This window comes from Pyrus communis, chromosome 1 (genome assembly GCF_963583255.1).
Source record: "Pyrus communis chromosome 1, drPyrComm1.1, whole genome shotgun sequence".
Classification (NCBI taxonomy): Eukaryota; Viridiplantae; Streptophyta; class Magnoliopsida; order Rosales; family Rosaceae; genus Pyrus; species Pyrus communis.
Window position 1 is genome coordinate 20027068 of NC_084803.1, and position 18548 is coordinate 20045615.

At 40.0% G+C, this 18548-nt stretch overlaps 1 protein-coding gene across 1 annotated transcript; it reads left to right on the forward strand.

Annotated features, from left to right (window-relative positions):
- Positions 1–1393: 1393 nt before the first annotated feature.
- LOC137715484 (probable indole-3-acetic acid-amido synthetase GH3.1) lies at positions 1394–3790 on the forward strand. The gene is made up of 3 exons (XM_068454831.1): positions 1394–1783; positions 1867–1968; positions 2179–3790. The coding sequence occupies exons 1-3, from the start codon at positions 1464–1466 to the stop codon at positions 3554–3556; spliced, it is 1800 nt and encodes a 599-aa protein (XP_068310932.1). The 5' UTR covers positions 1394–1463; the 3' UTR covers positions 3557–3790.
- The last annotated feature ends 14758 nt before the right edge of the window (positions 3791–18548 follow it).

Here is an 18548-nt window from a genome sequence, read left to right on the forward strand (position 1 = left end):
TTTTAAGGCATCTCAAGCATTAACCCTATTAGAAGGAGAGTTGAAGTAGAGATGATTTGGCATACAAGCATGCATGTACTTCATATCATGATGCCAGCCATTTTAACCCTTAAAAATAAAAGATATTCCATAGGATTCCATGGATGTCATTTTTATTTACAATTAAAAAAATACTGATTAATCTAATCTAAATGTCCACATATGCTAATATGTGATTAATTATTCAAAAGATTTAACCTAATCATTCCGAAAAAATAGCGAAGAAAACAATGTTTTTGTTTTGCAACTGTGATGACATACAAAAAATGAACAAGAGTTGTCACCTATCCCTAATTAACCATATTAAAATCTTACCACAACGCTTGATTAGCTAGCTAGACATCCATACAAGTTATACAACAAGTAGAAATCAAAACACTCCTAACCAAATTAAAAATTAAAAATCATTAAGGTCTTGTTCACGTGATTGCTTGCTGCCCCCTTAGAGTGCATTTTTCTTCCCCACCCATCATTATCTTAACCAAACATTTAAAATATTAAGAGTGGTTTGAAAATGCTTCTTCAAAAGTTAACTCAGCTCAAACTCTTTTTTATTATAAACACATGACATTTTAAAGAAGCAATTTCAAAAAGCACTTAAAATCTTTCTTTAAAAATGACATATAACATCTATTTCTTTTAGAAAGCATTCAAGTACTTTTTTTAACCAACTTTTAACTTTCTATTTCCTACATAGTATATATTTGGTGATCTGAATTCACTTTTAATAATTTTAAAAATACTTTTAAACAAATAATATTTGCACTCAAAAATCATCTTACATATCTTATATAAACTCACTCTTGTGTTTTTACAAATTTAATATGTATGATGATCTCAAAGTGCCAACAACAATTCTTTATTATAATATAATAAAAAAATCAATGATAAATCTATTTGTCTGATTACTCAAAGCCTTTAGCTTTAGGTTTCTCTCTCTCCCCCATTTCTCCAACAACAACATGCATAGCTCGGGCCGTCTGCTTCCTCTCTCACAGAGTCTATCGTTGCCGGCAACTATAGTTTTCAAATAAGCAAACAACCTCGCTCGAAAAAAAGGCCGCGTGATTCGGCTGACTGGTAGGCCCGGACAAAACTCTTTGCTGATCTGGCAAGTTCATGGGCCCTACCTGTCGGGATCCATGTAGCTATTCGACGTGTACTGGGCCCACATGTCCCCTCTTGACTAGACACCCTCTGAGACGAAAGTATTTCTTATGTCCGGTATGACCAACTAGGATCCGTCAGCGTACGTCCAAGAAACAATTGGTCTGGTTACGTGGCACAAAGAAATGAACCAAACAGCTCCCTATATAAACCCACCTCCTCCATCAGCTCCCAACACCACAGCAACCTAGATCATCACATCTCTCTCTCATTTCATTAATCAAGCTTTTCAGTAACAGTCCCAGATCAAGTCAATCATGGCCGTCGATTCAGTGACATCCTCCCCCCTGGGCCCACCGGCCACCGAGAAGGACGCCAAGGCGCTTCAGTTCATAGAGGAGACGACCAAGAACACGGACTTGGTGCAGGAAAGGGTTCTGGGAGAGATTCTGAGTCGTAACGCTGAGACCGAGTACCTCAAACGATTCAGCCTCGACGGTGCGACCGACCGGAACTCGTTCAAGTCCAAAGTCCCGGTTGTTACGTACGAGGATCTTCAGCCGGAGATCCAACGTATTGCTAATGGTGACCGCTCTCCCATCTTGAGCTCTCACCCCATCTCTGAGTTTCTCACTAGGTATGTATTAAAAATTTTGCTTAAAATTTATTGGGATATTTAAAGTACGAAAAAATAATTAATATTTGTAAATTTGCATGCAGTTCTGGGACTTCAGCTGGTGAACGAAAATTGATGCCTACAATCCATGAAGAGTTGGACCGTCGTACACTACTCTACAGCTTGCTTCAGCCAGTGATGAATCTGTAATTTTCCTTTCTCCGATCACTAATTTTTATTTATTTATGTTAATTATAAAAGAAAATCTAACCTAAGATCTCCGCTTTGTGTCACTCTAATTAAGAATCATAAATGGGACTGCTTTTATTTTTCACTAAAGCAAATTGTATTTATTTTTTGTTCATTAAATTAGAGAGATGTACTAATTTATGATGAAATCGAATTTTATGCGACAGTTACGTGCCAGACCTTGACAAGGGAAAGGGGCTTTACTTCTTGTTCATCAAGGCGGAGACCAGGACCCCTGGAGGACTCGTAGCACGTCCGGTGCTGACAAGCTACTACAAGAGTGAGCACTTCAAGACCAGGCCAATTGACCCTTACAATGTCTTAACCAGCCCGAACGAGGCCATTCTCTGCCCCGACTCATTCCAAAGTATGTACACCCAAATGGTCTGCGGCCTCGTCATGCGCCAACAAGTCCTCCGAGTAGGCGCCGTGTTTGCCTCCGGCCTACTAAGAGCGATTCGGTTCCTCCAGCTCAACTGGCAACAACTAGCAATTGACATTTGCAATGGAACCCTGTACCCTAAAATCATAGACCCTTCTCTCCGTGAAACAATGTCCGGCATATTGAAACCGGACCCCGAGCTAGCAGATTTCATCACAAAGGAGTGTTGTGAGGAGAACTGGGAAGGCATAATCACAAGGGTTTGGCCTAACACAAAGTACCTCGACGTGATTGTCACCGGTGCAATGGCACAGTACATTCCTTTGCTTGAATACTACAGTAATGGCTTGCCGATGGCGTGTACTATGTACGCATCGTCCGAATGTTACTTCGGACTCAACCTCAAGCCAATGTGCAAGCCGTCCGAGGTATCTTACACAATTATGCCGAACATGGCGTACTTCGAGTTCATCCCGCACGACCCTTCCGCTCCTCCGCTGTCCAGACACTCCCCTCCCCGCCTTGTCGACCTTGCTGATCTCGAAGTTGGGAAGGAGTACGAGCTCGTCATAACAACCTACGCCGGACTGTGTCGTTACCGGGTGGGAGATGTTCTCGAGGTCACCGGTTACCACAACGCCGCGCCGCAGTTTAGGTTTGTGAGGAGAAAGAACGTCTTGTTGAGCATCGACTCTGACAAGACGGATGAGGCTGAGCTGCAGAAGGCCATTGACAATGCCTCGGTGTTGTTGAGAGAGTTCAATACCACCGTAGTTGAGTACACAAGCTATGCGGACACAAAGACAATTCCGGGGCATTATGTGATTTACTGGGAATTGTTGGTGAAGGACCCGGCGAATAATTCCCCGAATCACGAGGTTCTGGACAAGTGTTGTTTAGCCATGGAAGAGTCGTTGAACTCGGTATACAGACAAGGCAGGGTGGCTGACAGCTCAATTGGACCACTTGAGATAAGGGTGGTAAAAAATGGCACATTTGAGGAGCTTATGGACTATGCAATCTCTAGAGGTGCGTCTATCAATCAGTACAAGGCACCAAGGTGTGTGAATTTCTCGCCCATCATGGAACTTCTTGACTCCAGGGTTGTTTCGGTGCACTTTAGCCCAAGTGCACCGCAGTGGACCCCAGAACAACGTAGTTAAGCTGAACGTTGCATGAGTACAAATAGATGAAAAAAAAAAAAATGTCGTGGTGGCTATAGCTTTTATTTTCCTTTGTTAAGCATGATCCTATAGCTAGCTATAGCTTTTAAAAGTGTCTTTTATTTGGTTTACTTTTGTTTTCAATTGAAGTCGTTCTTGTGTCTGCAATAAGTCGAAGCAATCTGTGGGTATTTCAATGGGTGATACGTAATTATCACCGATATATATATATATATATATATATATATATATATATATATATATATATATATATATATATATGTTTGTTTGTCTTGTCTTTGCTTTGGGACCGATCATCTTTCTTAACGTTGAGTAAAAAAGACGTTGCAAAAGTGTAGTAGCTCTCTGTCTCTCAAGTTCCTGTCAAATTTTGTAAAAATGCGTTTGGTGTTTCATGTGTGTGCAATTGTTTATTTTATGATAATATGTGGGATTTAATTGCATAGAATTTAGTGCATAATTAGGTTATTTTGATAATTAGGTGGGCATTATGGTATCTATAAGTTAATCATGAGTGATTAACAACTAGCTAGCTTAGGTTTCTTTTTGTTTTGGAAGCATATCACGAGCACTCCCAGGTATGGATATGCCCAATTAATAAGGTGGGGGCGATTCTTTGAAATTAATGAGAGTCTTAAGATTTTATACTGACTAGGGGACCCCAAGCTCTAAAACACTCCATTAGCGTCACTGCTAAAAATTAGGGGTTGCCCTACAATATTTTGGCCAGCGAACAAAATTTCGGCGGATAAAAAAACTTTACACGACAAAATTTAGTTGGTAGCTAAAACTGGTCAACATTTAGGGTTTCCCAAAATCTTTACGTAACGGAAGAGAGTCCTATAGCAAGGTGGAATCCGTCGGGCAATGTTTTGGCGCCAAGGAGGAAACAATGGCGTGTAATGTCTGAAGGTTTGCCTGACGTAACTGAGGTTCGTTGATCAGATTAGCATCGCCCAACAACCCAGCTTATTGGTCGACTGTCGAGTCTTCATTTCATTGGGCAAAGACCCACAATGACGTTTAAGAAAATTCACTGGCAAAGTGTAACAATAAGGTGTCAAAGAAAATGCGGACACTTTTTAACTCGACGGTTTAACTATAAGGTTCCTCTTCTCATACTTATTCCTTTGATTTTTTCACCAATACTACTCCCTTCTGTAATTTCAGCTGCTGCCATGGAAGATGGAGAGGGGTGGACTTTAGGAACTTTTGAGAGAGGGAGAAGAATTTCATAGTCTGCAAAATTAATTTCAACAATCCAACTATCAAACATATTTGTATATACTCTGAGATCTCAAACTCTAAATCACCAAAAACAAACGTTCAGAGATAGATAACAAAACGAAATCAATCGAGGGTTAGAAACAAAAATTCGTGATAGATAACAAAACGAAATCAATCGAGGGTTAGAAACAAAAATTCACGATCTAATAGTCGTTTTAGATAGGATTTTGATTTTTTACAAAACAATCCTCAACCCTAGAAGAATACAATGAACAAAAAGTCATCAATTTAAAAGATTTACACTAACAAAAGCTTATGTTCTACTTAATGGAAGTATAGAATAAACTCTAAATATTTTGAAATCTTTGTTTTGACGAGTCACGCATTCTACAAAACTAGTTTCCATGAAACAACCGTCAAACATATTTGTATATACTCCAAGATCTCATATGCAATAAACCATAAAAAAAAATGTTTGGAGATTAGGTAACAGGCCATACGGAATCATTTGATGGTTAGAAACGAAAAATCACGATTTAACGGTCTTTTTTGCTCCGATTATGATGATATTTTTACAAATTAATCCTCAACCTTAGAAGAATACAATGGACAAACCAGATCATCAATACAAAATATTTACATTAGTAAATACAAAAAAAGCTTACGTTCTACGTAATGGAAGTATAAGATAAACTCTAAGTGTTTTGGAATCCATTGTTTTGGTGAGACATGCATTCTAAGAAACTAGTTTTCACAATCCAACCATCAAACATGTTTGTATATACTTCGTGATCACATATGCCAAAAATCACCAAAAACAAACGTTGGAAGATTAGGTAACTGGACAAAATCATTTAACGGTTAGAAGCGAAAAAACACGATTTAACGGTCATTCTAACTCCAATTATGATGATGTTGTATAAATACAATCTTTAACTCTAGAAGAATACAATGAACGAACCCGATCAGTTTTTATAGCTGGTCGCTCGATAAAACGGGCCGAAGTGTTTGCGATGGTTACGGCCAAGAAAAAACTCGCCTCTCCCTTAAAGAAAGTCATTGTTGCCATGGTCATCTCTCCCCAGATAACTTTGACCACTCCAACCCAATAGATGCTACTGCTGCGAAGGCCATTACCACCTCGACCATCTTCACAAAGTGGCTTCGACTATGCCAAGGCTAGTGGGCATTGCTGCTGCGCCAACATTCGCAATCAAACGACCTTGTCCCTCGACCAAGGCAACTGGCGTCGTCGCACAACCTTAAAAAAAGTGAAGAAAATGGCTAAGAAAGGGGATCGTGAGATTCTTGTCATCTCAAGCTAAGACACAGGAGCAACCACTCCTGATGTCTTTTATCCTTCTATTACCGAGGTATCTATAGAGACACTACCAGAGTTCATAGCCCCAATTGCTGATCAAATGGCCACTGTACAGCCAATGACACAACCTGTTGACTTGGTTGATCAGTCGATACAAAACCTAGCGGTCGAGGAACCTGTAATTCAACCTTCAGTTGATCCTCAACTTGACGCAGCCGTTATTGGCTTAGAGCTTAGCACCATTCCTGTCGAGGTAATGGCTGACTCGACTGCGGCAATTCCCTTGTCCAATCCAAAAACCATTACCACACTGTTCATTTTGGACGAAGAGGTATGAAAACTAGGGGTGGGCATTTGGAGCTGAAAATTGAAACCGAAACACGAATCAAATCAAACCGAACCGAATGGTTCGGTTTTGCAATTTTGAAATGGTTGCGGTTTTGAAAGCAAACCGCAATTAGGAAAACGGTTTGGTTTCGGTTTTGGGTTTTCAAAATCGAACCGAAACCGCACCATATATTAAATGTCATGTTTTAATTGGTTCTTTATTAGAGTCAATACATTTACAGTATAGACTTAACTACACTAGAATGTCATCCCTTTCCATTTTCCACCTCTATTCGACATAATGTTATCTTTTTCCTTTTTCTTCTCATGGCTAATTCTTGTGCTCGTCCTAAACAACTAGCACAAACCTGTAAAAGCAAGCCCCTTTTTAGCTACCAGTTTTGGAATATGGTTGCTACTGCGATTGCAGAAAAAAATGCACTTAATATTTTCCCTTCTTTCTCGGACCAAAACCAGAAGAACCAGAAATCCAAGGAGAAAAAAAAAAATCTCAAAAACCGAATTGAAACCGTTTGAAACCGCACCGAACTGAACCAAACGGTTTTGTTTCATTTCGATTTTGGCTTCAAAACCACATCGAACCGCACCTCAAAATGTTTCGATTTCTGTTGCGGTTTCACTTAAAACCGCACCGAACTGCATCGCGCACACCCCTAATGAAAATGCCTTAGTACCCATCACATATATTTCAGTTGACTTTACTAAATTTTCTAACTTTGTTGTCAAGACGGTAATGACGAGATGAGCCTTCTGGTGAAACGCCCTTGGCCAAGTGGGCAACCAAGTGTAGTTCCCTTGCCTCTGAATAAAGGCAAGGCTGTTGTATCCTATATGCCCAGTCTAAGTCAGGGTGATATCCACCCGTTGGTCGAGGCGACCAACTATGCTGATTCTGAGGTAGCCGTTGAAAGTCCAGTAGTTGAACCGTCAATTCTTGCTAAACCAGAAGCGATAACAAAAACACCGGTTCACCCTTAGGACTAAGATCTTGGCATCTCTACATAAGATGTCACTTCAGCCTTTGTACATCTTTTTCTTCTATTTCGAATGACTTTTGTCATATAACGCTAAACCGAAGTAAAAACGTTAATTGTCAGGTGCCCAGTCGTTCATTCAATAGAAAATTCTATGCGCCAAAAGGCATTGTCTATATTTTGTGGCCGCCTCAATGGCCATCGAAGTTACTTATCGAAAAGTCTAAGAACATTTCTCTTTCATCGTTCTCATTTTGGATTTTCCTCATCTAACCTTTCTTTTGTGTGGCCTTCATGGGAAGTCGAACTCGACGCCTATCTCGCCAGCATATTAGGAACAGCTGGTCCTTCTGTCGTCCTGGCTGAGTCCAATGCTCTGTCTAAACTACAAAAGACTTTGTCCTTCTTAGCTTTGCAAGCTCTTCAAACGAAAAGCCTTGCCTCAGTTGGAGAGTGTTTGAATAATCTTGCAGTTGAAGGTCTCATGAGAATGAAAATGTCGTTCACTTAATGACCATCTTGGAGTGAACTCGGCTATATTTTGATATTTTCGAGAAAGCTTTACAAGCTAACGAGGAACTGAAAGCTACAACGGCTGCTTAGGAAGCTATCTTACTAGAGTTAGAGGTGATCAAAGCAAAGAAAGAGAAAATGGCAGATCTCGACCGTCAGATTGCTGAGCTTTAATCTTAAAGATCTGCCATTGCCTCTGAGCTTGAGATGAACTTTGAGGCAAATAAACCTTGGCTGGCAGAATATGCGACCAGTACGAAGCGAATACAAGCTCTGAAGGCAAACAAGAGGACTTGACATGCCTTCCTTCTTTCGACCCATAGATTATGTTCCTGCTGCTGACTTGTTAGCCGGTTAACTTTTTTATTCACACACTTGTACTTTTTGCCAATTTAACGAAATATCTTCTTATTCTTGCATCTTCCAAGTAATTGGATAATACATTTTTTAAGAATTTCCCATTGATTGGCAACTTATGTATCAAACCAGTTCAATCCTTGATATTGAATGCCCCATTGCCGAGAACCTTGTGAATGATAAGCGATCCTTCCTGATTCGGCGACCATTTTCCAAATCTGGGATGTTTGATCCCAACAGGCAACACCGTTTGCTAAACCAAATCACCTCTGTCGAACATCTTTTTCTATGCTACTAACAGATTATAGGCATTGAGTCGAACCTCCTCTAGATACTCTAAATCCTGCCTCATTGCTTGACTATATTTGGCACTGAACAAGCTACTTTGTTCGATAGTTCTCCATGAGTTTGTATTCAACTCGACTGGAAAAATTGCATCGTGCCCATAAGTTAAAACGTATAGAATTGTTCCTGTTGCTGATCGAAGTGAAGTCTATTATGCCCATAATGCTTCGTTTAAATTTAAATGCCATATGATAGGTGTTCACTATTTTCCTAAGGATACCAATCAAAACTTTGTTACTTGCTTCAGCCTGTCCATTCGCTTGTGGGTAATACAACGTGGACTGTTCGAGATGAATTTTCAAATTCGCTGTGTAGTCTTTGAACCTATCAACTGTGAAAATCGTGTTGTTCTCTGTGATAATTGTTTATGGAATGCCGAACCTTGTTACAATATTCTCTTTTACAAAATCACAAACTTCTTTAGATGTTAACTCGGCATACGACTTTGCTTCTACCCACTTGGTAAAGTAATTTGTTGCTACAAGTATCCATGCATGTTTTGCTGATCTAGATGATGGTGTGATTTTGCCAATCACATCCATGGCCCATCCCTTGAATGTCCGTGTATTTGACATTGTATGCAATTGAGTGCATATTCTACGCAATCCTTCAAAATACTTGGCTAGAAGTATCCATGTCACGGGAAGCAACCAACGCATTTTTCGGCCGAATTGATAGGCACCACATATTCCTTTATGAACCTCAGCAATCGCTTGAATAACCTCTTCTGGGCCGAGACATAACAACAACAAACCATCCTCACCTTTTCAATACAATTTGTTCTGGTATACCACATAATTCGTAGCATGTGCCCTTGTCTTGTGGTCGTGTTTGCCACTAGAATTATCGAGATATCGTATGATCGACCTTCTCTAATCATCTGACAATGTTCCGACTGTGCATATACCTATGAGAGTCTCTTGTTCGAGTAATGATTGCAAAGACATCACTTGTGTTCAAATTACACCATTCAGTTTGAGAATTTGTTGATTGACCAAGGATGGGTATGGACGTCAATCAACTAGTGTGACCCGGCCTACCTTGCCCACTAGGAGTTATGCTCCGGAAGTAATTTGAGCCAACTCATCAGCATCAATATTCTGCATTCAAGAGATATGCTTGAGTGTGATGCCTACAAATGATTCAGCTAAATAGCTGACGACCATGCGATAGGGAGCTAGAGTACAACTCATGCAACAAAATATCTCAGTGAGCTGGTTAATCACAAGCTCTGAATCACTGAGGATAAATACTCGAGCTGCTTTCCTGTCATGAAGAATATTAAAATTGATAACAAAAGGCTTCGTATTCGGCCTGGTTGTTGGTACAGTCGAAATGTAACTTGAGAGAAAAATACCATCGATAGTGGTCAGGTGATTGGATGACAATGTTGACATCGATCAAGGTTGTGGTACTAAACCTATCGAAATACATTGTCCAATAATTGTTGCGTGTTAACACTATGCCGATTTCTACATCGTTGCCCCGAAAAAGGGTGTTAAGCAAGGAAATCGGCCATGGCCTGACCTTTGATGGCTTTTTGGGGCACATACTGCAAACTAAATTCAGATAAAGCTGTTGTCCATTTTCCCATGCAGCCCTTGACTATTGGCCGAGTAAAGATGTAACTAATAACATCGGTTTGGGCAATGACTTGAGTGACGGAGGGGAGCATGTAATGCCTGAGCTTGGTGCGGCAAAGAATAGAGCCAAGCAAAGTTTCTTAAATGCTGAATAATTTATTTCAGCCCAGTTGAGATTTCGGCTAAGATAAAAGATGGCCTGTTCCTGACTGGTGTCATTATCTTGTGCTAGGAGACAACTAATGGATTTTTCGACATATGAGATATACAACTTGAGAAGCTTGCCGCACTAAGGTGGCATGAGAACATAAGGGCAAGTGAGAGAAACCTTAAATTGTGTAAAGGCATCCTGATGTTCCATTTGCCATTTGAATCGGTCAGAATCTTTGAGTTTTAGGAGCGTGGAAAAAGCTTTTATTTTTCCCGTTGAATTAGAAATAAATTAGCAAAGAAATTTGATCTTGCTGAGCAAGGATTGCAACTATTTCTTTTTCTTTGGGGGTGGAGCATCGATAATCACACGAGCCTTGTTCTTATCCACCTCAATTCCTTGATGATGCACAAGGAAACCCAAAATTTTTTCTGCAGATACGCCAAAAACACACTTAGTAGAGTTTATTTGGAGTTTATCCTCTAAATGTGTTCGACGGCGTTTGGACTTGACTACGACATTGTCGTGTGTACTTCAACAATTGTGTTAATCAGGTCATGGAAAATGGTATTTATGGCACGTTGATATGTGGCATCGGCGTTCTTAAGTTTGAAAGGCATGATGACCCATTAGTAGGTCCCTAGTGCCCCAAAGCATCAAAAAGCAGTTTTATGAATATCTTCTTCGTCGATAAAAATTTGATTGTAATCGGTGTGGCTGTCCATGAAAGATAAAATCTTATGGTTTGTTGTGGCGTCAATTAATAAATCTAAAGTCGGAATTGGATATTCATCTTTAGGGGTTGGGAAATTTAAATTACTAAAATCGATGTAAATGCGCAAAACACCACTTTTGTTTAAGATTGGGACAATATTTGCCAACCATTTGACGTATCGAGCTGTTCGAATAAAGTTGGCTTTTAAAAGTCGAACAAATTCGTCTTTTATATTGAGTTGAACTTTGGTCGAGAATCGTCTTGGAGGTTGGCGGAAAAGTTTACATCCAGGTTTGATGCATAGTTCGTGTTTAACTAGTGTTCGATCAAGTCCAGGCATCTCATGGTAACTCCAAGCAAAATAGTATTTAAATTCCTCAAGTAATTTACAAAGTTTGCCTTTTATAGGCTGAGGCAACAAGGAACTAATAAATAAAGGCTGAGGTTTGTTGGTTATTCCAACATTTATCTCTTCTAAATGATCTTTAACTTCAGGCTGATTATCTTCGAGTTGCGCCGATGCAACCCGAATTTTATCGAATGATAGCTCTGGGCCGTTATTCTTTTCGGCTAGGAACTCCACTAAGTTCACGCCATAATTTAGATGCTTGAAAATGGTGTACCAGTAGGCTAGCAGCCGTTCCATTATAGATGAAACCGTGACCATTTGTTCGTCTCGTCGTGTTGTCTCAGTCATCAAGATAATTGGCTAAGTCACCAATCCAGGTCTCGTCGAATCCCATTGAATGGTTTCGGCGTTAACCTGGATGGCTTTCTGGACAGTGATTCTGGTTGGCCTTCTTTATTCATCAAAGCCTTGTAAAACGATTTAGCCTACCTGGTTGTCGTAATAACAAGCTTGAATCATGTTAGCTTCAAACGGTTGGTTATCGGCCAGATGAACTACGATCGATTTGCCTTTCTTGAAAATAAGGACCCGATATAGTGATGAATGGATAGTCTAGTGGATCCAGTCATGATCGAGCAATGCATTGTACTCGGTCTTTAAATCAACTATAAAAACGAGGTCACATAATTTCGAACTACGATATTTACTTTTAAGGGTAGAACCCATTTAGTCTGAGATTTATTGCCAATAAAGCTGCTCATGGTTACGCAGAATAGAATGAGTTCATTTTTGGAGCATCGCAGAGCTTTCATTATAGAAATAGACATAATGTTAATTGTTGCCCCACAGTCAACGAAAACTTTGGATATTGGATATCCTTCAATGTGAGTCGTTATGTACAAAGGCTTCTGGTGATGAAGGTTGATGGCTGAAGAGCGGGGAAATAGGTCAGCTAAGGTTGCTCGGAGCTTGTCCTCCTTGCTAATTGGTTTGACTTCTTCGAAAGCCACGATGTTTACTTGTGTGGTTTCTTCAGCAACTAGATCACCATCTAAAAAGCTTGGTTGAGATGTGGTTGGTTGGAATTCTGCAGAGAGGACATGGGCCATGCTAATTTCCATGTTGTCGAAGATCGGGGGCCCTATTGGGTCGCGATCTCCATCTTTTGGATCGTTTGGCAGAATACCTTGATATTTGGTCAGACCAACTTCGTTGTCTGCAACCACAGGTAAAATATGTCCACCTGGTGTACCTAGCGTGGTCGTTTCATTTTCAACTTCGGCAACTGGTTCCACTAACCCTAAGACTTGGTCTTGTGTTCACAACCCGCTCCTGATATGTGATGCGAGCATCTCGTGTGTCCAGATAAGCATCCAACCTTTTAACTTGCTCTATTTCTTCTGCCGTGAGGCCGAATAAGTATATGACCGAGAAAACCTCAAAATGATGTCGTAAATATTGCAGATCATTTAAGGAGAATGAGAGGTTTGCAAGGTCTAAATCAGTGTATGGGTCGACGTCGAGAACACTGGCTTCGTGAATATGTTAGAATCTGGCCCTTATCCTTAAATCAAACCATTTTGGATAACTTGTTCAGCGATGGAGCCAGTCAAAGCTAAATCAAGAGACTCCTGACATGCATTTGGGAGGCTGTATAAGTCATTTACCAAATTCTACTTGTGAAATTCCCGTATGTATTATGGAGCCTTGCCAAAAATTGGCAGATGACAATTCTGTCGGACTTTAATCAACGGCTCTTGTGGCGGTAATGGAGAAACTTTGCTCTCGACCTCATTCCTAAAATGCTCAATGCGAGCTTTCATTTCTCCAGGCTAGAGGAAAAGTTTGATTGGTTTCTTAATTTCTTCAATCTTGGTTTCAAAATCACGATCAATTACTTTCTTCCCTTGATGCAACTCGATCATCTTCTTTTTTTTGTCGTTCTTTTAGGCTATCATTTTGTGACTAAAACTTCTTGAGCCGCTTGCTGACGGGTCATGCAGTCCATCGTTTGTCGCCGATGTTTCTGGGACTTAGACATAATGGTATATTCACCGGTAAGGGGTTCTAACTATACCAACTGTGGTAATATAGTAATCCTCATCATAGAACGGTCCGTCGAAATCAAGTCGCCATCTAGCTGAAAGCGGTTTGTAATTTTGCTGTTGAGGGCCAAATCTATCAAAAATCCTTCGCTAGCGTTGACCAAAACTTAGCACTGATTTGGCCGAAGGTTTTTGCGGTTTTGGCTCGGCTATGATGACTTTTGATTGGCATCTACTGCACAGGATCAATAGGACTTCAGACTTATCTAAATAAGCTAGATTCAAGAAGAAACTAGGAGGATCGTTTTGGGATGATTAATCTATCTTTAGACGCGGCTGGGGATTTTGTCTTGGGACATGGTATGTTGGGATATACTCAGCTTTTCCTTTTTTCTTATTCTTCGGCAAATGGGCATCTACCATGCTCATCGTTGCCGAAGGAAAAAGATCAACGTCAACCAACATTTGTGTCTTTTCTGGGAACTTCAGTTTTCCATTGTCGATCCAGCTTTGAATAGCATTACGGAACACGACGCAGTTATTCGTCGTGTTTTTATTTGAGTTGTGATACTTGCAATATGTTTTCCCTTTTAAATCTTCAGCCTTAGGAATGTCATGCCCTGGCCAAAGCTTAATGATCTTTGCAAGTAGTAGCTAGTTGAAGATAACATTAGCCTTGGTGATGTCAAAAGTATACACTCTTGATGTTTTTACGGTTGCTTCAATAAAAGCCAAACGTGTTTTGATGTCTTTAGAACTAGCGTGAGCCAGTGCCTTGCATACATGAGGTTTGTCAATCACTATCTTGGTTGCGTCTATACTGACATATTGGGATTTGTCACCCCCGGTTGATGCATAACTTATTATTGGATTCTTATAAATCATCTCGTGGGTTGGAGTGTTCGAGATTTTTTCTTCTTTGAGCAAATAATCATATTGCTCAACGTGTTAAGCCAACTCATACATATCTCGAAAGTTTGCCCCCAAGAATTTCTTCTTGTATTCCACATCTAGGCCATTCTGGGTGAGCCTAACAAATTCGACTTCGGGGAGAGGTACTCGACACTAATTCCTGGTCGATTTGAACCTGGTAAGAAATTCCATTGGTGACTTATCAGATGATTGAGCCATAGCCAAATAAGATACCGACAAAATTGCTCATGATATTTCTCAACCAGTTCATCCTAATTTTATATATAATTCGGTGGAAGGTTGATGTACCATGCGAACATGATGCCTGTCAACGAGAAATTAAACAGTTGTAGTTTATGGACATCATTATTGACATCTCCACATTGGGCGGTGAATCTAGCCATGTGTTCTAATAAGGACAAAGATGATTCCCCAGCTAAGAGATTGAAATTTGGGATCTTGAATCCTCGGGGATATTCAAACCTTTCGACAAAGGTTGGATATGGATGGATAAACTTTAGGAATTTCGGCCATTTTTTCAAGGCCAAATCGATCATTGTCTAGACTTCAACCATATCCACGGATGTTGTTTCTGTTCTTCGGCCAAATTCGGCCGAACTGGTGCTTGGCTCACTGTATATTTTTTCAAGATCGATCGTCCTAGGCCGAGTAAATTCTACTTCAGCATGTACTGGCAGCAGCCTATCCTCTCCCAAAAGGGCATTCTTTAAAAAAAGGCGTTGCTTGGGTTGATCGACGGGCTCATTCTCGTGAGCTTTGTTAACTAGAATTTCAAGCAACTTATTATTCACCAAGTTGTTCTCACGCATAGGCTCAAGTGCGCATTTCATCTCTCAGCCAAAAATTTGCTCAAATTGCTAAGATTGTTCTTCAAATCGTCGTCGGAAAAAAGATTTAGACGGTGCACAGAGGTTTAATTGTAATCATCGCAACCTCTACTAGGCCTTCAATAAAACCATCTTTTGCCACCCTGGTAATCTGGGTGAAGACCACGACATCATGGTTCTGACCGCCGAGATTAATTTCTGTTTCTCGACAAACCATGCATGTGGCTTCATGTGTCACAGCAATAGGAAGATCCTGTACCTATGATGCATTACTTTGGAATGGACTTTGAACCATAGGTGCTACACTGGTAGTCGATTTACCTATAGTTGTTTTCTTTTTGATTGACCGTGTCTCAATGGTCATGAACTTCGTAACTTTAGCATTAGGTGATGCGAGAATTATACGCACACAAATTAAACCCTCTTTTTATCAATTGTAGTGAAGAATGTAAGTAGGGATCGTTCTGGACCGGGGATTAGGAGGGATTGTTAATCACTTGGATTTGACTCAAAAACGTAAAAACACAATATAAAACACTATACTAGACTCAAAGAATGCAAAACTAAACTTTAAAACACCAAAACAAACCAAAAGACTCAAAACAGCACCAAAACACTCAAAACTGCCTTAAAAACACAATCTGGGCAGTTTTGAACACTAGACACAACTTTGGACGAAAATTGGTTTTACTTTGACCTAAGACACTTAAAAACACAAACTAAAGTGATTTCTAACTACTATGACTCAACAAAGTAAAGGGGGATTGGTTTTGGACGAATTTAAAAACAAAACAAACTTTTTAAACTAGAACAGATTGTAAAAACGAATTGGATGGAATTGAATGGATGGGAAGCTAGCTAAGGGGTTCATCTCCACACATGTTATACTTGCATATAAAGCGATTTCCAATTGCTTTTCAATAACCCATGAATTCTCAACGCCCCAGATTAACCGTGAATTGCACAAATTAACCCTCAGATTTTCCTAACGTTATTGAATTGGATGATTGCATACGACAACCCAAAGCATTCCCCACAAGTTCCCTACATGAATTGCATAATAGAGATACAAGCAAGAATCATTAAGTTCTTTGAAAACCATAAGCATTGACGAAGCACTCGTTACTATGATTGCATGAAACTTATGCCAAGAATTTACTTAACGCGATTGAGATCATCAACCTTTACTACTTGTGAATATAATTCCATAACGATTAGGTGAAATTTCCTTATATCCTAGCATCCAATTTATGCATGATAATTAAGCGTGCACTCTCAACCAACACACACAAATCAATGTAATTCACATAGATAAGTAAATTGAATTCACAACTTATGAAACGCAATTAGAAGTAATCAAATCATATCGCAAGCATAAACATGTATTTCGAATCCCCCCCTAGCCAAGGGGGGGTTTAGTTCCTCATATGCACAAAACAAAGAGAATTGAAATTAAACATTGAAATCAAAGGAAAAGAAACACCTAGAAATTCCAGCGACGCGAACTCGAATTGCATGAACTTCCGAGTTTCCTTCTCCTCCTCCTTGGTGCGGCAAAGGTCTAGGGACAGGTTTTAGGGCCTTAGGTGTATGGATGTATGGTCGTGGAGGGATATAGTAGTGTTTAAGGGAAGGGGATGGTGCGGCAAGGTTTAAAACTAAGGAGAAAGGTGTTTGGTGGCTGCGGCAAGGGTGTGGAGAGGGTTGGACGAATTTCTGGAATTAATGAATGTGTATGAGAGGGTGGTGATCTGATCTAGGGGTTAATATGAGTATATATAGGCACTTAAAACCCTAGGGTAATCAGATATGGACTTGAATAACCCAAATCCACAAGGAAATAGGCCATCTAGAAGGTAGGAAACCCCAAAGGAAAAGGAATAGAGGCGCCAGATTTTTAGGGTTCTAGAAACAAAGTGTTTTGTGGCAGAAATTGGCACTTCTAGAAGGATTTGGGGCGCCACTTTTGTAGGAGATAAGATAAGGTTCCTAGAATCATGTTTAAAGGGCCAAATTTGTAGGGAAAAAGAGATAAGGGTGCGGCACTAAAGGATAGGGCAGATTAGGGCTTCTAGAAACCCTCCAATGCAAGGAAAACTCATGGCAAGGATGGATAAGGTTTATAGAACAAGGATAAGGTATCCTAAATGGATAAGGTGCCCTAAATGGATAAGGACTCCTCATTGCAATCGGAAACTTTGCCTATTAGGATTAGGAAACCTTGTCTTTGTCATTCCTTCTTCATCTTGGACTCCTTTTCCTTCTTGGACTTGGAAAACTTCTTTGTTGCTTCACTTGAGACCATTTGGATTTAACTTTCCTACTTCAAGTAGGAAACCTTGTTTGAGTAGGAAACTTTGTTCTTCTAGGAATCCTAATTCAACTAGGAAACCCATTTTAACTAGGAATCCTAATTCAACTAGGAAACCATCTTCCATTTAGGGACTTTCCTACTTCAACTAGGAAACCTTGCTCAAGTAGGAATCATCATCTTCAAGTCTTCAATTTCGTCCATCCTCTTGGCTCCAAGCATATGATATCCATTCCAAGCTCTAATTTGCTCCAAAAGGCTCCAAAATGCATCCTTTTGCATACTTTGCCCTTAAAACCTGAAAATACATAAAACTAGCTTAAAAGACTACTTTACTAAGGAAAAACACTATAAATGCACAAAAACAAGCTAAACTAAGGTGCATAAATATGCTCCTATCATTAGGTCTCACCGAGCGTGCCAAAATGTTGGCCCTAAAAACTACCTACCTTACTTGGCGTACATGTTGAGTAATTAATAAACTAACTATGTTATTCGGTCGAATACGGGCGTGCTAACTCGTCGACCAAGCTTGGCTGGGGAGTAAAATATGTTGATGTGGCATTGGGCGCGCTACTAACTCTGCGTCTTACGATTGTGGCCGAGGAAGAAACTCGTCTCGGTCTTTGGGTTCTAGAGCATGAAGACAAGGCTGCTAGTTTCTTCAAAGTTCACGAATCGTCGGCCCCGGGTTCGAACTTAGTAATTATATTTGTGCAAATATAAGTATACTGGACTGGTATCAGACTATACAGACACAAATATTCAAAAATAGATAAGTATCTTAATTGTAAATGTGGTTCAGTCGTCTAAATGCTGAACTTTAAAATGTACTTGCGAATATCCAATCATAAAATAAACTCGACTTTCAATGTGCCGAGCCTAGTAACACCTTACTTCGTCGAGAAGGCTGATGAGATGACCTTGTCCAACAAGGACTCAGAAATCCTCGTTGACCGAGACTTGGATGGA